Raw genomic sequence first — 22,024 nt, forward strand, 5'->3', positions numbered from 1 at the left:
AAATCCGGGTTCCAGAGGCGCGCTCCGGGCGGGAAACCTCGATCAGCAGATGAGGGCTTGGAACCAGACAGGTCAAAAGAGAAGGCCCCAGAAGAGCGGGGGCCCACACATAGTCTCTGGCCGGGCCTTAGAAAGGCAACGGGTGGCAGAGGCGCGCGGCCGCCACCCACTTCCGGAATTTAAAAGCGACTTCCGGGAGTCGGGAGCGGTGTCTCCATGACAACCGACATCAGGGCGCAGAGGTGAGAGCTCTGGGCCAGCAGCGGGCCAAGTGACCTGGAGGAGCGGTTTTTGTCATTAAGAGTCTGGGGGTGGATCATGGCGGCCAGACAGCTCCGCTTTCAATGGCGATTGGGAAAAGGGTGAGGACAACCATGCCCGGGACCCAGGGGGCGCGGCGGGGAGGAGGGGCCCCCGGGGAACCCCGCTTGGTCACCTCGCCATCGCCCCCCAGGGCGGTCTGAGGAGCCACCGCGCGGATTCTGGGGTCACCTGTAGTTATGTAACCCGGCCCCGCTCACCTGCGACCCGAGGGAAGGACAGGGACACAGACCCGGGGGGATCTTTGCAGGATTAAGGGAAATTACCTTGGGTCCTGCTAGTGCGCAGATGACAAGTGCAGTTATTGGATGAGTGGGGAAACTGGGCTCTGAGAGTCCCCGTTTATCGATATTGTTATTACTTTATTTTATTTATTTATTTATTTCTGTTATTTACCAGAGTACAGCTCAGCTCTGGCTTATGGTGGTGCAGGGGATTGAACCTGGGACTTTGGAGGCTCGGGTGTGAGACTCTATCTACCCCGTGACCGCGTTTATCGATATTGTAAGGAGGCATCTCCACCGGGTTAGGAGTATGTGTGTGTCAGGTTTCTAAACCTCTGTCAGCCTCTGTGTATAATGAGGATTAGAGGCATAGTGCCAGCTCCTTGTCAAGATGAGTGTAGGAAATAATAAGGGATCACAAATAGTAGAAGAGTTTTCCAGTTGTCTGCTGGAGAGACAGCATAAAGGCAATGCAAAAAGATTTTTTTTAATTTATTTTTTTAATATTTATTTTATTTATTCCCTTTTGTTGCCCTTGTTGTTTTATTGTTGTAGTTATTATTGTTGTCACTATTGTTGTTGGATAGGACAGAGAAATGGAGAGAGGAGGGGAAGACAGAGGGGGAGAGAAAGATAGACACCTGCAGACCTGCTTTACCGCTTGTGAAGCGAATCCCCTGCAGGTGGGGAGCCAGGGCTTGAACCGGGATCCTTACACTGGTCCTTGTGCTTTGCGCCACCTGCGCTTAACCCGCTGCGCTACTCCCGCAAAAGATTTTTTTTTAAAAATATTTTAAATGTATTTATTTTCCCTTTTGTTGCCCGTGTTGTGTGGGGAGCCACATGAGCCCTCAAGGTTGCTATTGGCATGGCCACATAGCCTTTGTTCACAGAAGACCTTGCTTTAAAGGTAAGTCTCTGTTAGAGTCTTTGTTCACAGAAGGCCTTGCTTAAAAGGTAAGTTTCTGTCTCCCAACTCCACTTCCCCATGAATCACCCAGGACCTTCCAGATAATGGCTGATCACCATGACAACATGCCATGTGAATCAACTGCCCCCAACTGCTAACCCCCCCTTGCCCCGCCTTAAAAACAGCACCTTTAGTGCTAATAAACAGACTTGATCAGAATCCTGACTTGTCTCATTTTTCTTGTGTCTCTTGTCCTCATTCCCTCTCCCTCTTGTCCTTGTCCTCACTCCCTCTCCTAGGTTTACCCATGTTGAAGGTCCTGCGGGATGGGACATTGTTGTTGTTTTCATTTTTGTAGTTATAGTTGTCATTAATGTCGTCGTTGTTGGATAGGACAGAGAGAAATGGAGAGAGGAGGGGAAGACATGGAGGGAGAAAGACAGACACCTGCAGACCTGCTTCACCGCCTGTGAAGCGACTCCCCTGCAGGTAGGGAGCCGGGGGATCGAACCAGGATCCTTGGGAGTCGGGCTGTAGTGCAGTGGGCTAAGTGCAGGTGGCGCAAAGCACAAGGACCGGCATTAGGATCCCGGTTCGAACCCCGGCTCCCCACCTGCAGGGGCGTCGCTTCACAGGCGGTGAAGCAGGTCTGCAGGTGTCTTATCTTTCTCTCCTCCTCTCTGTCTTCCCCTCCCTCTCTCCATTTCTCTCTGTCCTATCCAACAACGACAACAACAATAATAACTACAACAATAAAACAACAAGGGCAACAAAAGGGAATAAATAAATTAAATAAATATTTTTTAAAAAATTTTTTAAATAAAATAAAATAAAATAAACGAACCAGGATCCTTATGCCGGTCCTTGCGCTTCAGGCCACCGGCACTTAACCTGCTGTGCTACCGCCCAACCACCACAAAAAGATTTTTCATGCCAGAGCCACCAAAGGTCTCAGGTTCAGTCCCCAGCACCACCATAAGCCAGAGCAGTGTTCTGGTAAATTAAAAATAAAAAAGTTGCCACTTTCTGAGCAGTGTTTTGGTAAATTAAAAAATAGTAACAGTCATTGCCAACTGTGAAATGTTTTACAGAGGTTGTTGTAGTCTCACCTTCTAGTGCTTTGAAGTAAGTTTCATAGACTGGATCCAACTGGAGGACCACAAGACCCCCTCGGGACAACCTGTGGGTCTTGGAATATATGAATGGTGAGGCCCAGCTTACCTTACCTGGCACTTGTGTTGCTACTTGAGTTTTGAATGTGAATTTTTACAGGAGAGCCTCTCTCCCCTCTCTCTTTCTGCCTACATCACTTCCCACTTCGCCAGTGTTTTTCTGTACACATCAACCTATCCGTTCAGTAAGAGATAATTTCATGTCTTAAGTTCAGCGAACAGTCGGGACTCATCCTACCTAGATCTGAGTCCCAGCTCTGTTCACTTACACGCTGTGCTACTTTAAACAACATATTTGACCTCTCTAGGCTTTGATTGCCTCATCTCTAAAATGCAGAGAGGCTGTGGGACATAGCTGAGCTGTCAAGTACACATTGCTAGAGCCTGGTTGAGCACACATGTTACAGTGTGCAAGGACCCAGGTTCAAGCCCCTGGGTTTTTGCTAATGGTAAAGCAGGGCTGCAGGTATTTCTGTCTCTTTCCCTCTCTTTCTTCCCCTACCCTCTTGATTTCTGGCTATCTCTATCCAATAAATAAAGATAATTTTAAAAATTGAAGTACATGTTACCAAGGATGAGGGTCTTGACACCATGAATAGTTCCAGCACTGTGAACAGAACCAAGGGAACCCAGAAGTGGTGAAGCAGTATTTTCATCTCTCTTTCCCTTTACCATTCTCTTTTAAAAAACCCCATATATATATATGGAGTTGGGCTGTAGCACAGCGGGTTAAGCGCAGGTGGCACAAAGTGCAAGGACTGGCCTAAGGATCCTGGTTCAAGCCCCCAGCTCCCCACCTGCACGGGAGTCACTTCACAAATGGTGAAGCAGGTCTGCAGGTATTTATCTTTCTCTCCCCCTCTCTGTCTTCCCCTCCTCTCTCCATTTCTTTCTGTCCTATCCAACAATGACAACAAGAATAACTACAATAAAACAGCAAGGGCGACAAAAGGGAATCAATTACATATATATATGTATGTATGAAACTAATGTAGAGTGATGCTGTGTATCTTGTATCTCTTCTCCTTCCTCCACCTCTCTGTCTTTCATCCTCTATTGAAGGAGCAGAAGAGAGAAAGGAAAGGAAAGAAGGGAGTGTGGTCTGGGAGATGATGCAGTGGATAAAGCATTGAGGAAAGGAAAGGAAAATTAGGCCAGGGAGGCAGCTCAGCAGCGTCTCACATGTACACGGACCGGGGTTCATTGCCCGGTATCACATTAGGAAAGAATTACTTGGTGCCAGGCGGTACCCAGTTAAACACACATATCATGTAATATACCATGTTCAAGGACCTAGGTTCCAGCCCCCACTCCCCCACCTTCAGGGGGGAAGCTTGATGAGTAGTGAAGCAGATCTGCTGATATCTTTGTCTCTCTCCCTGGCTCCCCTCCCCTCTCAATTTTTCTCTTGTCCTATAATAAAAGAAGAGAGAAAGAGAGAGAGAGAGAGAGAGAGAGAAGGGGCTGGGGAGACCACATAATGGTTCTGCAAAAGACTTTTTTTTTTAAGATTTTTTAAAATATTTATTTATTTACTTTTTGTTGCCCTTGTTTTTATTGTTGTTGTTATTGATGTTGTTGTTGGCTAGGACAGAGAGAAATGGACAGAGGAGATCTAGAAGACAGAGAGGGGGAGAGAAAGATAGACACCTGCAGACCTGCTTCACCACTTGTGAAGTGACCCCCCTGCAGGTGGGGGGCTGGGGGCTTGAACTGGGATCCTTATGCCGGTCCTTGCACTTCACTGCATATGTGCTTAACCTGCTGCGCTACCACCCGACCCCTCATATTAATGCTTTTTTTTTTCTCTTGTTGCCCTCGTTGTTTTCCATTGTTGTTGTAGTTATTGTTGTTGTCATTGTTGGATAGGACAGAGAGAAGTAGAGAGAGAGGGCAAGACAGAGAGGGGGAGAGAAAGATAGACACCTGCAGACCTGCTTCACTGCCTGTGAAGCGACCCCCTTGCATGTGGGGATTCGGGGGCTCGAACCGGGATCCTTATGCCGGTCCTTGCACTTTCCATATTAATGCATTTCTAACCTCACTTGTCTCTGCTTCTCAGGCTTTTGTCTTAGAGCAAAGGAAACAGCCGTGCTTGTGAGGATCCAAACATTGCTCCCTCAGCACTGGGGAGGAGATCCCGGAATTCTTCTTGGGCGAGCTGTGGGATGCGCCTGCGGGGGCCCCCTCGAACGCAAGGAAGATGCTGCAGACGAGTAATTACAGCCTGGTGCTCTCCCTGCAGTTCCTGCTGCTGTCCTACGACCTTTTTGTCAACTCCTTCTCAGAGCTGCTTCGCATGGCTCCAGTCATCCAGCTGGTGCTCTTCATGTGAGTTCAGGGGTGGGCCAGTGGAGCCTGAGCAGCAAGCAGTGTGGAGGCCTCACAGCTGTGACTCAGCACTGTGACGGTACCACAGAGGGACAGCAGGGTGCTCGAATCATCCCGGGCACCCCACAGTCCACAGACTTACCGCAGGCCCTGTTTTATGTGCATCTAACAAGGGCTTGGGAGATAGGGCAGCTCACGTTGAAAAGGAACGTCTGGGCAGGGGAGACAGCACAGTGGATCTTCAAAAGAGTTTCTACCTGAGTTCCCAGGGTCAGTCCCCAGTACCAACATAAGCCAGGGCTGAGCAGTCCTTTGGTGTCTCTCTCTCTCACGCACACACACATTAAAATATATATATATAATATATTTTGATTGCTACCAGAATTATCCCTGGGGCTCAGTGCCAGCAGTACAGAGCCACTATTCCCAGTGGTCATTTTTGTTCCTGTTTTGTTTTGTTTCTATTTTATTTGATAGGGCAGAGAAAAATTGAGCAGGGAGGGGAAAATAGAGGGAAATAGAAAGATAGACACCCAGGGCCTGGGTGGTGGCACACCTGGTTGAGCGCACATGTTACAATGTGCAAGGACCTGGGTTCAAGCCTCCGGTCCCTACCTGCAGGGGAAGCTTTGTGAGTGGTGAAGCAGGGCTGCTGGTGTCTCTCTTTCCTCTCTATCTTCCCCTTCCCTCTCGATTTCTGGCTGTCTCTATTTAATAAATAAATAGGAGTAATAAAAAATACTTAAAAAGAAAGTAGCCAAACTTTTAGAAAAGATAGACACCCACAGACCTGCTTCACCCACTTGTGAAGCTTCTCCTCTGCAGGTAGGGAGTGGGTCCTCAAACCCGGGTCCTTGCACATAGTAATGTGTGCATTCAACCAGGTACACTACTGCTCAGCCCCATTCTATATTTAAGATTCAATTTTATTTTATTCATTTTAATGACTGACAAACACAGATAGATACCACAGCACTGCTCAGCTCTGCAGCTCTGGCTTATGGTGGTGCTGGGGAGTGAACCTGGTACCTCAGAGCCTCAGGCATGAAAATCTTTTGCAGAACCATTACACTCTCTCCCCCCGGCCACCATGTATATAAAAGCACTGCTCAGCTCTGGCTTAAAGTGGTATGGGGGATTGGAGCGTTAGACATGAATATCTTCCTGCAAGGAGTCAGGCAGTAGCGCAGCGGGTTAAGCGCACGTGGCGCAAAGCGCAAGGACTGGCATAAGGATCCTGGTTCGATCCCCCGGCTCCCCACCTGCAGGGGAGTCACTTCATAGACAGTGAAGCAGGTCTGCAGGTGTCTGTCTTTCTCTCCCCCTCTGTCTTCCCTTCCTCTCTCAATTTCTCTCTGTCCTATCAGATGACGCTAATATCAACAACAATAACTACAACAACAATAAAAACAAGGGCAACAAAAAGGAAATAAATATTTTTTAAAAAATATTTTGTATAACCATCTTGCTATCTTATCTCCCCTACCCTCCCAAAATGTATTTTTCTTTTTTAACTTTTTAAAAAAATTTTTCTTTATTTATTCCCTTTTGTTGCCCTAGTTGTTTTCTTGTTGTAGTTATTATTGTTGTTGTTAATGTCGTCGTTGTTGGATAGGACAGAGAGAAATGTAGAAAGAAGGGGAAGACAGAGAGGGAGACAGAGAAAGACACCTGCACACCTGCTTCACTGTCTGTGAAGCGATTTCCCTGCAGGTGGGGAGCCGGGGGCTGGAACCAGGTTCCTTACTGGTCCTTGCACTTTGCGCCACGTGCGCTTAACCCACTGTGCTACCGCCCGACTCCCTCTTTTTTAATTTTTATTTACTTATTATTGGATAGAGACAGAGAGAAATTGAGAGGGGGAGGGGAGGAGAGATAAGGAGGGAAAGACAGAGAGACACCTGCAGCACTGCTTCACCACTCGCGAAGCTTTCCCCCGGCAGGTGGAGACCAGGGGCTTGAAACTGTTTTCTTGCGCACTGTAATGTATTTGCTTAACCAGATGCGCTACCACCTGGCTCTTAAGCACTGAAATCTTTACTTTAAAAAAAAATCAAGAAAAGAAAAATAAGCACTTAATCTAGTCTTATTTGTAAAACTAAATTTCAAGATGATAAGGTTTGTTTTTGTTTTTCAACCAGAACATTGCCCAGATGGATTTAGGACACTGCTAGGGATTGATCCTGGGACATCAGAACCTCAGGTCTGAAGTTGTTTGCATAACTACTCTGCTATCTCCCCAGCCCTAAACTCACTGCTTATGAAGAAAATACTTTCTTCCAGAACTCTGACAGCTCTTACATGTGGGAGAAATTCCTATTTACCTATTTTTTACATTTTCAGTGTGTTTTCAAAAGTCAGCCGAACCTTTATTTTGGAAAAGACACTCTAATTGGCCTTTAGCTGTCCAAAAAAAAAATTTTTCTTTTCATAGTCTGGGAGGTGGTGCACTGGATAAAGCATTGTACTCTTGAACACATGTTTTGTTTTTTTTTTTTTTCCACCAGTGCACTGCTCAACTCTAGCTTATGGTGGTGCAAAGGATTCAACCTAGGACTTTGGAGCCTCAGGCATAAGAGTCTGTTTGCATAACTTATGCTATCTACCCCCACCTAAAGCATTGTACTCTTAAGCATTAGGTCCCAAGTTCAATCCCCAGCAGCACATGTACCAAGTGATATCTGGTTCTTTCTTTTTCTCTCCTTCTATCTTTCTCATGAGTAAATAAATAAAATCTTTAAAAAAAATTTTTCCCTCCAGGGTTATTGCTGGGGCTCAGTGCCAGCACTATAAATCCAGTGCTCCCAGAAGCCTTTATTTTCTTTTATTTTTTTTTATTGGATAGGACAGAGAGAAATTGAGAGGGTAGGGGAAGATAGAGGGAGAGAGACAGAGAGACACCTGCAGACCAGCTTCACCACTTGTAAAGCAAACTGGGCTTGAATCGGGACCCTGGTGCAGGTCTTTGAGTTTAGTTCTATGTGTGCTTAACTGGTGCACCACAACCCAACCCCTCAAATATATATATATATATATATATATATATATATGTTTTTTTTTTTTTTTTAACCAGAGCACTGCTCAGCTCTGGCTTATGATGGTGTGGGGGATTGAACCTGGGACTTGAGAGCCTCAGGCATGAAAGTCTCTTTACATAATCATTATGCTATACCCCCACTTTTTTTTTTCTAACCAGAATACTGCTTAGCTCTGGCTTCTGGCTTATGGTGATGCAGGGGAGATTGAACCTGAGACTTTGGAGCCTCAGGCATGAGAGCCTCTTTGATAACCATTATGCTGTCGACTCCTACCCCTCAAAATATTTTTTAAAGAAAAATCTAAGGTTATAGGTCATTGAAATAGCATTGCTTAGACACATGACTAGGTTTGAGTCCACCCCCACCCGCCACTGCATTGGAGAAAGCTTTGGTGCTGTGGTCTCGGTCTCTCTCCATCTCTCTCTCTCTCTGCCTCTAAAAAGAAAGAGACAAAGGAGGTGAAGGTTAGGTTGTTGACCTTGTTTCTTCACATGTGAGTAGAAATCCTGCCTTACATTGCCATGAAAGAGAACTGCAAAGTGGCAGGTTAGAAGGACCATTCTATTGGAGGCGCTGGCTCAGTGCATAGACTTCACGCCTTCTCATACTTTGAGTCCTGGGTTTGACGCCCAGCAGCACAAGGGGAACTCCATGGACGGTGAAATGGTGCTTGGGTATCTCTCCCTATCTTGTCCCTTCTCTCTCTCTCTTTTTTTTTTTTCTTTTTCTTTTATTTTTCTTTCTCTCTTTTTCTTTTTTTTTGTATTTATTTATTTATTTATTTTCCATTTTGTTGCCCTTGTTTTTCATTCTTGTTGTAGTTCTTATTGTTGTTATTATTGATGTTGTCATTATTAGGACAGAGAGAAATGAAGAGAGGAGGGGGGATGACAGAGGGGGAGAAAGACACCTCCAGACCTGCTTCACTGCCTGTGAAGCGACTCCCGTGTAGGTGAGGAGCTGGGGGCTTGAACCGGGATCCTTACGTCGGTCCTGGCACTTTGCGCCATGTGCTTAACCCGCTCCGCTACCTGCCGACTCCCTTTCTTTCTCCCTTTCTTCCTTCCTTCCTTCCTTCCTTCCTTCCTTCCTTCCTTCCTTCCTTCCTTTCTTTCTTTCTTTCTTTTTGCCTCCAGGGTTATCTCTGGGGCTCGGTGCCTGCATTTCGAATCCACTGCTCCTGAAGGTCATTTTTTCCCATTTTTGTTGCCCCTCTTGTTATTATTTTTACTGTTATTATTGCTGTTGTTGTTGTTGGATAGGACAGAGAGAAATGGAGAGAGGAGGGGAAGACAGAGAGAAAGACAAACACCTGCAGACCTGCTTCACTGCTTGTGAAGTAACCCCCCCACCCCCCCGCAGGTGGGGAGCCGGGAGCTTGAACCGGGATCCTTACGCCAGTCCTTGCACTTTGTACTATGTGTACTTAACTCACTGCGCTACTGCCCGGCCCCCTCTTGTCACTTCTCACTCTTGCAAAAAAAAACAAAAAAAACATAAAATTAACAAAATGTATTGGTCCCGTGAGCAGTTGGGCATACCTGGCGCCAATGCAAGACCCTGGGCTGATTCCCTGGCAGCACACACAGCAAGTCATAGTGATAGCAGATGAGTCCACAGGACAGAAGCCCTGCTGTCTGTCCCCAGATCTGACTCACAGCCTGTGGAAGCCGGGCTCTCCAGTGGAAGTTACAGTCCTTGTTGGTCTGCTTCTAAATTCTGCTTCTAAGACCCCTTCTGTTGCACTGCTTGTGGTCTATTTACATCATCATTGTTTTGTTCGCACTGGTTTAATTCCCACTGGTTACTGCGCTTTTCTCCTTCTCCCCCTACGTACATCCTCTTCCAACCTGACACTTCCGCCTCAGGAGATATATAAGGACAGGATTGTGATTAGAGCTAGATCGAACTGCATCCCCGCTCGTCAGTTAAGACTGAACTGTGTTCTCAGCTCAGCCTTGAGCCCCCGCTTGTCTCTCTCCTGCCTGCGAAGCTAGCCCGGCAAGTCCTGATTCCTTCATCCAACAAGTCGTCACTGACATATGAAAAGAATCATCCCAAACAACATTCACGAGCATAATAGCAATTATAAAGTATCTGAGGTGGGGCAGGGGAGACAGCATGGTGGTGGTGATGCAAAGAGACTCTCATGCCTAAGGCTCCAAAGTCCCGGGTTCAGTCCCCAGCACTGCTACAAGACAGAGCTGAGCAGTGCTTTGGTGTCTTTAGTCACTGGGCCACCTCCTGGCCACAGAAGCACTTTTTTTTTTTTCTTTTTCAGACCACTGCTTAGTTCTAGCTTATGGTGGTGCAGGGGATTGAACCTGGGATTTAGGAGGCACAGATGCCAGAGTCTCTTTTCATAACCATTATGCTCTCTACCCCTCCTGGTATTTCTCTCTGTATCTCTTTTATTTAAATAAAATAAAGATTGATTTAAAAATAATAAAAATTAAATCCCCAGCACCACCATAAACCAGAACTGAATAAAATAATAATAATAACTAATAAATAATGTAGCTGGGGTAGAGAAGAAGGCTATTTTAGACCACAGGGTTACAGAAAAAAATTGAAGAAGGCCATCAAGCTGAGGCATAACACAAACCAGGGTGTGTGCCACCAGGGCGCATGGAATGGAGAAGAAACGCGTTTTTTCTTACAAGAGCCCAGAAGGCTGGTCAAGTGAGGGCATCAAGAGTAGCAGAACCTTGTCTGGGAATAGCCAGGGCTGTTTTTTGCCTCCAGGGCTCAATTTCGGCACTTTGAATCCACTGCTCTTGGAGTATTTTTCCCCCTTTTTGTTGCCCCTGTTGTTTATCATTGTTGTTGCTTTTATTATTGTTATTGTTATTGTCGTTGTTGTTGGATAGGACAGAGAGAAATCCAGAGAGGAGGGGAAGACAGAGAGGGGTAGAGAAAGATAGACACCTGCAGACCTGCTTCACCGCTTGTGAAGCGACTCCCTTGCAGGTGGGGAGCCGGGGGTTTGAACTGGGATCCTTGCACGAGTCCTTGCACCTGGCCTCCCAGCAGGTAGTCTTCTTAGCTTCATGCCATCTGGGGCCCAAAGCCCGTACCATCCCTGTTGATGTCAGAAAACTGACGGGGACGGGTAGGCAGGCCTCTGGGCTCCTCAGGCCATGGGGCCAGCTCCTGAGGCCTGCTGACAGGCCTCCATGTGGCCCTACTCTGTTTTGTGTGTCTGCAGCATCCAGGATATTGCAACCCTCTTCAACATCATCATCATTTTCCTCATGTTCTTCAACACCTTCGTCTTCCAGGCCGGCCTAGTCAGCCTCCTGTTCCACAAATTCAAAGGGACCATCATCCTGACTGCTGTGTATTTGGTCCTCAGCATCGCCCTGCATATCTGGGTCATGGTAAGAGCAGAACTCTGTATCCTGCAGGTGCTAGGGGGAGCAGCAGGCCGGGAGGTGGTGTCTCGGATAAAGAGCTGGACTCTCAGGCACAAGGTCTCAAGTTCTATCCCCGGCATTGCAGGACCCACCTGTAGAGTGAACACTTAGCATGTGTGAGGACCCAGCTTGAGTCCCCGGCCACCACACAGGAGCACCATGCAAAGGGAAGCTGCAGGAGCGGTGGAGTAGTCTCTGTCTCTCACTCTGTCTAAAAGCAGGAAAGTGGCAGGGAGTGAAGCCCCAGTGAAAAAACCCTGGTTAGGAAAGCGGGGAAAAAAAAAAAGGAGGGGAGAAGCTAGGCATAGCTTTTAAAAAATATTTATTTATTTATTATTATTTTTAAAATTTATTTATCTTCCCTTTTGTTGCCCTTGTTTTTTATTGTTATTGTAGTTATTATTATTGTTGTCATTGCTGTTGTTGGATAAGACAGAAATGGAGAGAGGAGGGGGAGAGAAAGACAGACACCTGCAGACCTGCTTCACTGCTTGTGAAGCGACTCCCCTGCAGGTGGGGAGCTGGGGGCTGGAACCAAGATCCTTGAGTTTTGTGCCACCTGCGCTTAACCCGCTGCACTACCGCCCAACTCCCTAAAATATTTATTTTACTATTTTATTTATTTATTTACTTATTATAGAGACAGAGAAATTGAGAGGTAGGCAAAATAGGGAGAGAGAAAGCGAGACACCTGAAGCACTGCTTCACTGGTGCTTCTCCCATGAAGGTGGGGACCGGGGGCTTGAACCCGGGTCCTTGCACTTGGTAAAGCGCATTCAGCTGGGTGTGCCACCACTCACCCTGGGCTAGGAATAGCTTTTATACAGGCACCAGCACGTTGTGTTTCCACCCATTCCCAGAATTTTGCTAGGAAGTAGGTAAAACAAATACGGGCTGTCCTGCGGGGAGACGTGTGAGCTCCTTATAATCCGGAAAACAGCCGTGACCTAGGCTTGAAGGGACACTTCTGGGACATCCTGTCCAGCTTTCCCCAAAAGAAGCCTATGGGCCCCAAAGGAAGCTGAATCAGTTCCATCATTGGCTCCATGGGCAGGGGGCAGTGATACAGGACACTCCTGGGCATCTGTGTCCTGTGGGACAGAGCCATGCCAGAGGGGTCTTGAAGTGCCCCTTGCCTGCTCCATGTGCCCACCACTCACTGGGGGAACCAGCCTCCAACCCCTTTTCATCTAGATAGGCTATGGCTCAAATGCTCGGATCCAGTCTTCCCTCTCTCTCTCTCTCTCTCTCTCTCTCTCTCTCTCCTTCTTTCCCTCTCCCATTTTATTTTATTTTATTCTTTATTGCTGTTAGGATTATCACTGGTGTTCAGTGCCTACAAGATGAATCTATTGATCTTGGCAGCCATTTTTTCTCTCTTGATTTCTATTTTATTGGACAGGACAGAGAAATTGAGAAAGAGAAGGATCTAGAAAGAGGGGGGGAGATATTCCATTAGTGAAGCTTCCCCCTACGCCCCCCACAGGTGGGGAGCAGGGGCTCAAACCCACATCCTTGTACAACCACATGTGCCACCGCCCGGCCCCCAGACCCACTTCTCATGCTCTGAGAGACTTCTTTCTTGCCAGGCACCCCGTGCTCATTTTCACAGGGCACGTCAGAACCTCAGGGTTCTCAGCTCCAATCTTCCTTAAGCCACCTTCTCAGACTGCATCTCTTGCTAATTGTGAATCCTGCTTTGTGAATTCTCTGGAGAGAAGCAGTGAGGAAGTGCAGCTTCCTGAAGAGGACTATCTCTGCCTTGCTTCCTGGAGGCAACAGAGGTCCTGGCTTTGCAGAGTAAAGCCATTAACCTGATTAAAACCTGACTCACTCACCAGGCCTTATCTGACAGGAGCTTAGCCTGGGCTTTCTCCAGGCAACACAGTGACCTGAGATAATATGTGCCCTATCTTTTTGGCAAAGACTAGGGAATGAAGGGAAATAAGTATTCCTTCATTCTAGTTTCCTTGGGGGAAACTAGGGAATAAAAAAAAAAAAGGAAAGAAAGAAACTTGAGGTTTAAGAAACATCCAATGAGGGTTGAAAAAAAAAGGCGGGGTGGGGGGGATTTGGGCAGTAGCACAACAGGTTAAGCGCAGGTGGCAGGAAGCACAAGGACTGGAGTAAGGATCCTGGTTCGAGCCCCCAGCTCGCCACCTGCAGGGGAGTCCCTTCACAGGTGGTGAAGCAAGTCTGCAGATGTCTATCTTTCTCTCCCCCTCTCCGTCTTCCCCTCCTCTCTCCATTTCTCTCTGTCCTATCTAACAACGACATCAATAACAACAATAACTGTAACAACTATAAAAATTAAAAAACAAGGGCAACAAAAGGGAAACTAAATTTAAAAAAGAAAAAAAGGGGGAGAAATGATTCAATTAGCATGACTGGAAACCATGGATTTTTTTTTTTTTTTAATTATTTATTTATTCCCTTTTGTTACCCTTCTTGTTTTATTGTTGTAGTTGTTATTGTTGTCTTTGTTGTTGGATAGGACAGAGAGAACTGGAGAGAGGAGGGGAAGACAGAGGGGGAGAGAAAGATAAGACACCTGCAGACCTATGTCACCGCTAGTGAAGTGACTCCCCTGGAGGTGGGGAGCCGGGGACTCGAACCGGGATCCTTATGCCAGCCCTTGGCACTTTGCGCGTCATGTGCAATTAACCCACCACGCCACTGCCCTACTCTCTCTCTTTTTATTTATTTATTTTTTTACCAGAGCACTGCTCAGCTCTGGCTTATGGTGATATGAGGGAATGAACCTGGGACTTAGGAGCCTCAGGTATGGGAGTCTCTTTGCATAACCATTATGCTATCTACCCTGTGCCCTACCATGGCTTTTCTGTAGCAAGCCAGTTGGAGATGCCAGGGCCTTGTGTAACCACTCCCTCCCTCCTGGTCTATTCTCATCTCCCTCAGAAATTGCGCTGGAAAAGCTCCAAGCTCTTCATCTGGACAGATGGACTTCAAACGCTGTTTGTGTTCCAGAGACTAGGTAAGGGTCAGAGCAGCCTCACTCTGGTTCAGGCTCTGGCGCTGAGGGTCTTGACCTAGGCGTGGTCGCTGCTGGTTGGGAATCACTGTGGGCCTCCCAGACTGGGCCCCTCAGTCCTCATCCTGAACCAGGGTGTGTGTTTTTTTAAAATATTTATTTATTTATTCCCTTTTGTTGCCCTTGTTGTTTTATTGTTGTAGTTATATTGTTGTTGTTGATAGCATCGTTACTGGATAGGACAGAGAGAATTGGAGAGAGGAGGGAAAGACAGGGGGGAGAGAAAGACAGACACCTGCAGACCTGCTTCACCGCCTGTGAAGCGACTCCCCTGCAGGTGGGGAGCCAGGGGCTCGAACTGGGATCCTTATGCCGGTCCTTGTGCTTTGCACCACGTGCGCTTAACCCGCTGTGCTACCACCTGACTCCCGTGTTGTTGTTTTTTTAATATATATATATTTTTATTTATTATTGAATAGAGACAGAGAGAAATTGAGAGGGAGGGGAGCTAGAGAAGGAGAGAGACCCAGAGACCCCTGCAGCTCTGCACCACCACTCATGGAGCTTTCCCCTGCACGTGGGGACCACGGGCTTGAACCCGGGTCCTTGAGCACTGCAGCATGAGCACTTAACCAGGTGCGCCACCACCCGGCCCCTGAGCCAAGGCGTTTTTCTGCTTCTGACCCACAGCAGCGGTGCTGTACTGTTACTTCTACAAACGAACGGCCGTGAGACTGGGCGACCCACGCTTCTACCAGGACTCTCTGTGGCTGCGCCAGGAGTTCTCGCAGGTCCGAAGGTGACAGTCCACCACCACACTGATGGATCCCTGTCCAGGTCTTCAGCTCCGGAGGGAGGGCAGTTGCCCTCTGCACCAGGAAGCCCTGGCTTTTGCTGAGCTGGGCTCAGGCCAGCTGTGGCCAGCAGTCAAGATGCAAGCGCCTCCCTCTTGCAAATTTTAAGTGTTCCCCCACGGAGAGCCTAGCCCTTCTGCAGCCTCAGTTCTGCCCCCTTCCTCAGAGTCCCTGTCACTTCCTTCACCACACACGGGAGAGACTGAAGGACACGTGCAGTGCATCCAAGCCCCTTCCGGTGCGGCCCTCAGACATTAAGATTATCCAAAGCTCTTTTTTTGTGTGTGTGTGTGTGTGAACATTTTATAAATACAGGAAATAAATTGAAGTTGTTTCCATACGTGGCAGAGGGCTTCTGTCTATCTAGATCTCGTCACAGTTAAAAGCACAGAGATTCCACCCTTGGTTTCTCTCCTGGGTCACAAAGCAGAGACAGCTCTTCACTGGGCCCCACAGTAAAAACAGGGGCCTTTAACAGAAATGTGTGTTGTGGTTTGAGGCCCCATGTCTGGAACCCCTGACTAATGTCTCCTGAGTTTCTTCCCTTATCAGAGTAAGACCTAAACTCTCCCCTGAAGAATTAAAATGTTCAGGGCTAGGTGATGGTGCACCTGGTTGAATGTACTCATTACAATGCACAAGGACCTGGGTTCGAGCCCCTAGCACCCACCTGCAGGGGGAAGGCTTTGTGAGTGGTGAAGCAGTGTTGCAGGTGTCTTTCTCTGTCACCCCCTTCCCTCTCAATTTCTGGATATCTCTTGTCAAATAAATAAAGATTAAAAAACAGTTAAGGGAGTCGGGTGATAGTGCAGCGGGTTAAGCACACGTGGTGCAAAGCGCAAGGACCCGTGTAAGGATCCTGTTTGAGCCTCTGGCTCCCCACCTGCAGGGGAGTCACTTCACAGGCGGTGAAGCAGGTCTGCAGGTGTCTGTCTTTCTCTCCCCCTCTCTGTCTTCCCCTCCTCTCTCCGTTTCTCTCTGTCCTATCCAACAACGAAGACATCAATAATAATAACTACAATAAGGGCAACAAAAGGAAATAAATATTTTAAAAAGTTAAAAAAATAATTTTTTAAAAAGAATTAAAATGTTCCATTAGCCTAGTTTAGTAAAAAAAAGAGAGATTTGAAGTATTTAGTTGTTTTCATTTTTTAGGAAAGTTTGTATTTTTAAATATTATTTATTATTGGGTAGAGACAGAAATTCAGAGGGGAGGGGAGATAGAGAGACAGACACCTGCAGCTCTACTTCACCACTCGTGAAGCTTTCCCACTGCATCGAGGAGCTGGGGCACTGTCGTGTGTGTGCTTAACCAGGTGCCCCATTGCCTGGCCCCTTTAGTTATTTTAGATTTGTTTCTTTTCTTTTTTCATTGCCACTGCTCTGGCCAGACTTTTTCACAGGAGACGAGAGAGGGGAAGATGCCACAACATCAAAACTTTCCCCAGTGTGGCATCCAGGGCTGGCCTAGAACCCGGGGAGTGCACACAGCAAAGTAGGGGTGCTGTCTCAGGTGAGCTAACTTGCTGACCCCAAAAGCAATTTTTGAATATTCAGATGCCTTTAGTGTCCGTTTTCTGTGAGCGGAACTGTGTTGTGTAACAAACCGCTCCTGCAACTTCCATGACATACAGCAAGAGATGGCTGAGTGACTCTTGCTCTTGAGGTGCTGGGGCTGGGTGGTTCCAGCACTTTCTGCTGGGCTTACTCATGGGTCTTTGGTCAGCTGCGGGTCAGACAGGCAGCTGGAGTGATCCTGGGATCCCTAGCCCTTTTGCTGACCTAGATGGGCTTCATCTGACTCACACGACAGTGCTGCTCAGCTCCAGGTCACATGATTGATTCTGGGCTATCTAGCCTGGGTCCTTTCATGGAATAGTGGCAGTGGAGCAGAACCAGCCCTAAAAGCCATCCCGTTTTTTGTTGTTGCTGTTTGTTTTTTGATAGGGCAGACAGAACTGAAGAAGAGAGGGTGGAGATAAAAGAAGGAGAGAGAGAGAGAGACACCAGAGACCTCAGCATTGCTTCCTCGTGAAGCTTCTCCCCTTGCAGATGAGGAGGAGAAATTTGAACCTGGGTCCTTGCATATGGTAATTTGAACCTGGGTCCTTGCACTGCTCAGCTCCTGTTTATGTCTGTGTGGGGGATTGAACCTGGGACTTGAGAGCCTCAGGCATGAAAGCCTTTTTGCATAACAATTATGCTATACCCCCACCCTCACATAGTAATGCTTTCCCCCTGCAGGTGGGGACCAGGGGCTCGAACCCGAATCCTTGCCCGTTGTAACATGTGCTCAACCAGGTGCACCACCACCAGGCCCCCAAGCAAGGTAATTCGTAAGCTCAGTTGAGTGCAGCACTTCCCAGTCCTTAAGCCATCCTGTGTGTTGCACATGTTATCTCTCATTGGTCAAGTAAAGTCACAAAAGAGAACCAGAGCAGCATTCTGGCATATGCATTGCTGGGGCTCACTCTTTTTTTTTTTAAATTTATTCCCCTTTGTTGCCCTGTTATAGTCACCAGTGACGTCGTCATTATTGGATAGGACAGAGAGAAATGGAGAGAGGAGGGGAAGACAGAGAGGGGGAGAGAAAGATAGACACCTGCAGACCTGCTTCACCGCCTCTGAAGCGACTCCCCTGCAGGTGGGGAGCCGGGGGCTCGAACCGGGATCCTTACACGCGGGTCCTTGCACTTTGCGCCACGTGCGCTTAACCCGCTGCTGCTGCTACTGCCCGTCTCCCTGGGGCTTGCTCTTATGCTTGAAGGTTCAACACTTTATCTGCCCAACATAAGACCACTTGATATACTTCCTGTAGAAAGTGTGGTGACATTTCAGAACCATGTTTACAAACTTGCCCCATGTCATTTATCTCAAACCCTTGGTGATCATAAAGTTTATATTTGGCTTAATTTTTTTCCCACTTAAGAGTGGGAATATGCCTTTAGAATATAATGTAAATGACCTCCTTGAGGATAGTCAGCTTTCAAAGTTCCAAAAAAAGAAAGAAACACTTTCAGCCAGTGAGTGAGTTCAGCGCACATGGCGCGATGCACAAGGACCGTGTAAGGATCCTGTTTCCTGACCCACCTACAGGGGGTCACTTCACAAGCCTTGAAGCAGATCTTCAGGTGTCTATTTTTCTCTCTCCTTTTCTGTCTTCCCCTCCTCTCTCCATTTCTCTCTGTCTAACAACAACAGCAGCAGTAACAATTATAACAACAATAATGTAAACAACAAGGGCAACAAAAGGGAAAAAATAGCCTCAGTGGATTCGTGGTGCAGGTACCAAGCCCCAGCAATAACCCTGAGACAAAAAAAGAAGACTTTCAAATGCTGAGACACTAACTAAATTTAACCAGAAGAAACTGTTTCTGGTTGACCAATGCTCCACTCAGGAACTATAAAAACCAGAACAAATACTTAAACTACCTTTGAAAATCAGAATAAGAGAACTGCTGAAATAAAGAGTCTAGTGGTCAGACTTGGAACCTGAGGTCCCAGTTTGAATCCTGGCACAGAGTAAGTCAGAGCTTAGTGATTCTCTGGTCAGCCTGCCTGTGTCTGTTCCATAAAACACATAAATAAACACATAATTTTTTTTTTTTTTGGAAAATACAAGGGCCTAAAATCCTAAAGTTGGGACATTGTGCACCAAAAGCAAGAAATAGCAAACTACATACCAGAACCAGAACAGTTCCGTTTCTTTCTGCAATGTCTCTCCAGTGCCCTCTACTGACCTTTTTTAAAATTTGTAATGTTTTGTGTTTTTAAATATTTATTTATTCCCTTTTGTTGCCCTTGTTGTCTACTGACTCTTTCTTTCTTTCTTTCTTTCTTTCTCTCTTTCTTTCTTTCTTTCATCCCAGTACTGCTAAATTCTGGCTTATGGTGATACTAGGGATTGAACATGGGGCTTCAGAGCCTCAGGCATTAAAGTATTTTTGCATAACCATTATGATATCTTCCCAGCCCCAGACAAAATTTAAGATGGCACTTACCCAGCCCCTCCCTTCTGTTCTTTTAATTTTATTTTCCTTTTCTTTTTACTAGAGCACTGCTGCTCAGCTCTGGCTTATGCTGGTTCTGGGGATTGAACCTAGAGAGCTCAGAATCTCAGGCATGGATGTCTTTTTGTGTAACCACTATGCTACCACCACCATTCCTGGTCCATTTCTTAGTGGAGAAACTCCTAAGCCCGCTATAGCAGAACAGGAACTGGAGGGTAAGCTGGAGCTGACAGCTGCCTACTAGGAAACTATGTCATATTCAGAAATTAAAGTCTGCACTTGGGTTGGGGAGACAACATAATGGTTCTGCACAAAGGCTTTCATGCCTGACGTGTCAGAGATACCAGGAGGTTCAACTCCCAGCGTGGCCACTTTAAGCCATAACAAGCCATAACTGAGCAGCCCTCCAGCAAAATAAGTAAATAAGTAAGAAAAAAGGAAAAAAGAAAGAACCACTTGTAAATAAATAATCTGGGGAGTCGGGCGGTAGCGCAGTGGGTTAAGCAGACATGGCGCAAAGTGTAAGGACCAGCGGAAGGATCCCGGTTCGAGCCCCCCAGCTCCCCACCTGCAGGGGGGTCACTTTGCAAGCGGTGAAGCAGGTCTGCAGGTTTCTGTCTCTCCTTCCTCTCTGTCTTCCCCTCCTCTCTCCATCTCTATCCTATCCAACAACAACAGTTATAACAACAATAACAACCACAACAAGGGCAACAGAATGGGAAAAAATTGCCTCCAGGAGCAGTGGATTCGTACTACAGGCACTGAGCCCCAGCGATAACCCTGGAGGCAAAATAATAATAATAATCTGTATGTTAAAGAAGAAATTATAGGGGAAATTAGAAAGTACTTTGAACTGAATAAATAAAAATACAATATATCTGTGGTCCAGAAGGTGGCGCAGTGGCTAAGGCCCTAGACTCTCAAGCATGTGGTCCTGAGTTTGATCTCCGACAGCACATGTACTAGAGTGATGGCTGGTTCTTTCTCTCCTCTTAGCTTTCTCATAAATAAATAAATAAATAAATAAATAAATAATTTTAAAAAATATATCTTCAGTGCAGCTTAGAAAAGAAAATTCTGGGATTCGACTTCTGGAGGCGGAGCTACGAGCAGCAGATCGCTTTCTCTCCTCTCCTCTCCTCTCCTCTCCTCTCCTCTCCTCTCCTCTCCTCTCCTCTCCTCTCCTCTCCCGGATCAACTAGGAATACCAAAGGAGACCACCCGGACCGAAACAAGACAGGACTAGAATGACCACAGGAACCCAGTTAATCACCCGTGAGTACAAACACGCGTGGCTGGTGACAGAGAGGAGAGAGGGCCCTAAGGAGAGATTAAGTGACTGCTAACAGTTCAGCAGTTTATTAGTGGAGACACCACCTCCAGTCTGCTCCACAACAAGGGGACAGCTGAAGGGAGGAAAGGACTCCCCAGAGACTCACCAAGTGCAACTCTGAGTCTCCATTGCTACTACCCTCAGAATTTGGAGCAGCAACAGGGAGGGACACTAGGGGACAGAGATCTAACCGGGAAACTCAGGAGAAGACCTATACCTCGGTGGCATAGCTGAGGGGCTGTGAAAGTCTCTTTGCATAACCACTGGATTATCTCTGCCACACCCTGCTTTATCTCTTGGTCAGGAGTCAGTGATTAAGCCAAGAAACCAAAGAAAGACCCAACACTGGCCGCCAGCTATAAACATCATTGCAAGACCGGCCAGCTCCTCATGGGGCGCGAGCGCTTCCACACTACGATCATCCTCTCTGGCATGATGCTATTCCACTGCAGAATACTGTGCCCCAGTATGGTTCCGTAGCCCCCATGTCCACTTGGTCGATTCCAAATTATATTCCTCCATGAGGATCATTTCTGGAACCATCCGTTCCACCCCGGTTCCATGGCTGCCAGTTCTTAGCAACATCGCCCCGCCAGATATTCGTCGGGATGCGGCATCATCTAAGTTCATTTCCCACGTCTACGCTCGACCGGACCTGCCAATATACGCGGATATCTTCGCCCACCCTGTCCAACGCTTGACGTCTCCTCACCCAATCTGGTCCCCTACGCCTACACTGAACTTCTCTGTTCCAGACTCTTGGAAACAGAGTTGGCAGTCAGCTGAGGTAAAGAACAAACACCTCATCACAGACCCCTGCAAGCGTCAACCGGGCTTTGACCTAGCACGTTATGATCGGGCCCTCCTCAATCGCTATCGAACAGGCCATGGCCGGTGCGCCGCTATGTTCCATCGCTGGGGAGCCAGAGACGACCCGAACTGCCCCTGCGGCTCCAGACAGACTATAACCCACATAGTCAACGACTGCCACCTCTCCAGATTCAAAGGAGGTCTCGAAACTTGACATCAGGCTCAACCTGACGCCGTTGACTGGCTACGGAAGAAGGACAAATGCTAGAAGAAGAACTGGGCCATCACATACGTGAATGGATTTTTTTTTTAAGGAATTTATTTATTGATTGATGAGAAAGATAGGAGGAGAGAGAGAAAGAACCAGACATCATTCTAGTACCTCTGTTGCAGGGGATCGAACTCAGGACCTCATGCTTGTGAGTCCAATGCTTTATCCACAGCGCCACCTCCCGGACCCACTATTTATTATGTTTTTACCAGAGCACTACTCAGCTGTGTTTTATGATGGTTCTGGGGATTGAACCTGGAACCTTTTATACCTCAGGCATTAAAGCCTTTTGCATTACCATTATGCTGTATCTCTTTAGCTCAAAAAAGATTTTAATTCTTT

At 47.1% G+C, this 22,024-nt stretch overlaps 1 protein-coding gene across 2 annotated transcripts; it reads left to right on the forward strand.

The window, feature by feature from the left end:
- Window positions 1-100: 100 nt before the first annotated feature.
- Window positions 101-15,598, forward strand: TMEM138 (transmembrane protein 138). Of its 2 annotated transcripts, none has more exons than XM_016189668.2 (5): window positions 101-242; window positions 4,690-4,958; window positions 11,205-11,376; window positions 14,332-14,407; window positions 15,095-15,598. In XM_016189668.2, the coding sequence occupies exons 2-5, from the start codon at window positions 4,831-4,833 to the stop codon at window positions 15,205-15,207; spliced, it is 489 nt and encodes a 162-aa protein (XP_016045154.1). In that variant the 5' UTR covers window positions 101-242; window positions 4,690-4,830; the 3' UTR covers window positions 15,208-15,598. The 2 variants fall into 2 exon arrangements, with proteins under 2 accessions (XP_016045154.1, XP_007526382.1); XM_007526320.3 differs by having other exon boundaries at window positions 212-362.
- The last annotated feature ends 6,426 nt before the right edge of the window (window positions 15,599-22,024 follow it).

This window comes from Erinaceus europaeus, chromosome 17, assembly GCF_950295315.1.
Source record: "Erinaceus europaeus chromosome 17, mEriEur2.1, whole genome shotgun sequence".
NCBI classification, from domain to species: domain Eukaryota; kingdom Metazoa; phylum Chordata; class Mammalia; order Eulipotyphla; family Erinaceidae; genus Erinaceus; species Erinaceus europaeus.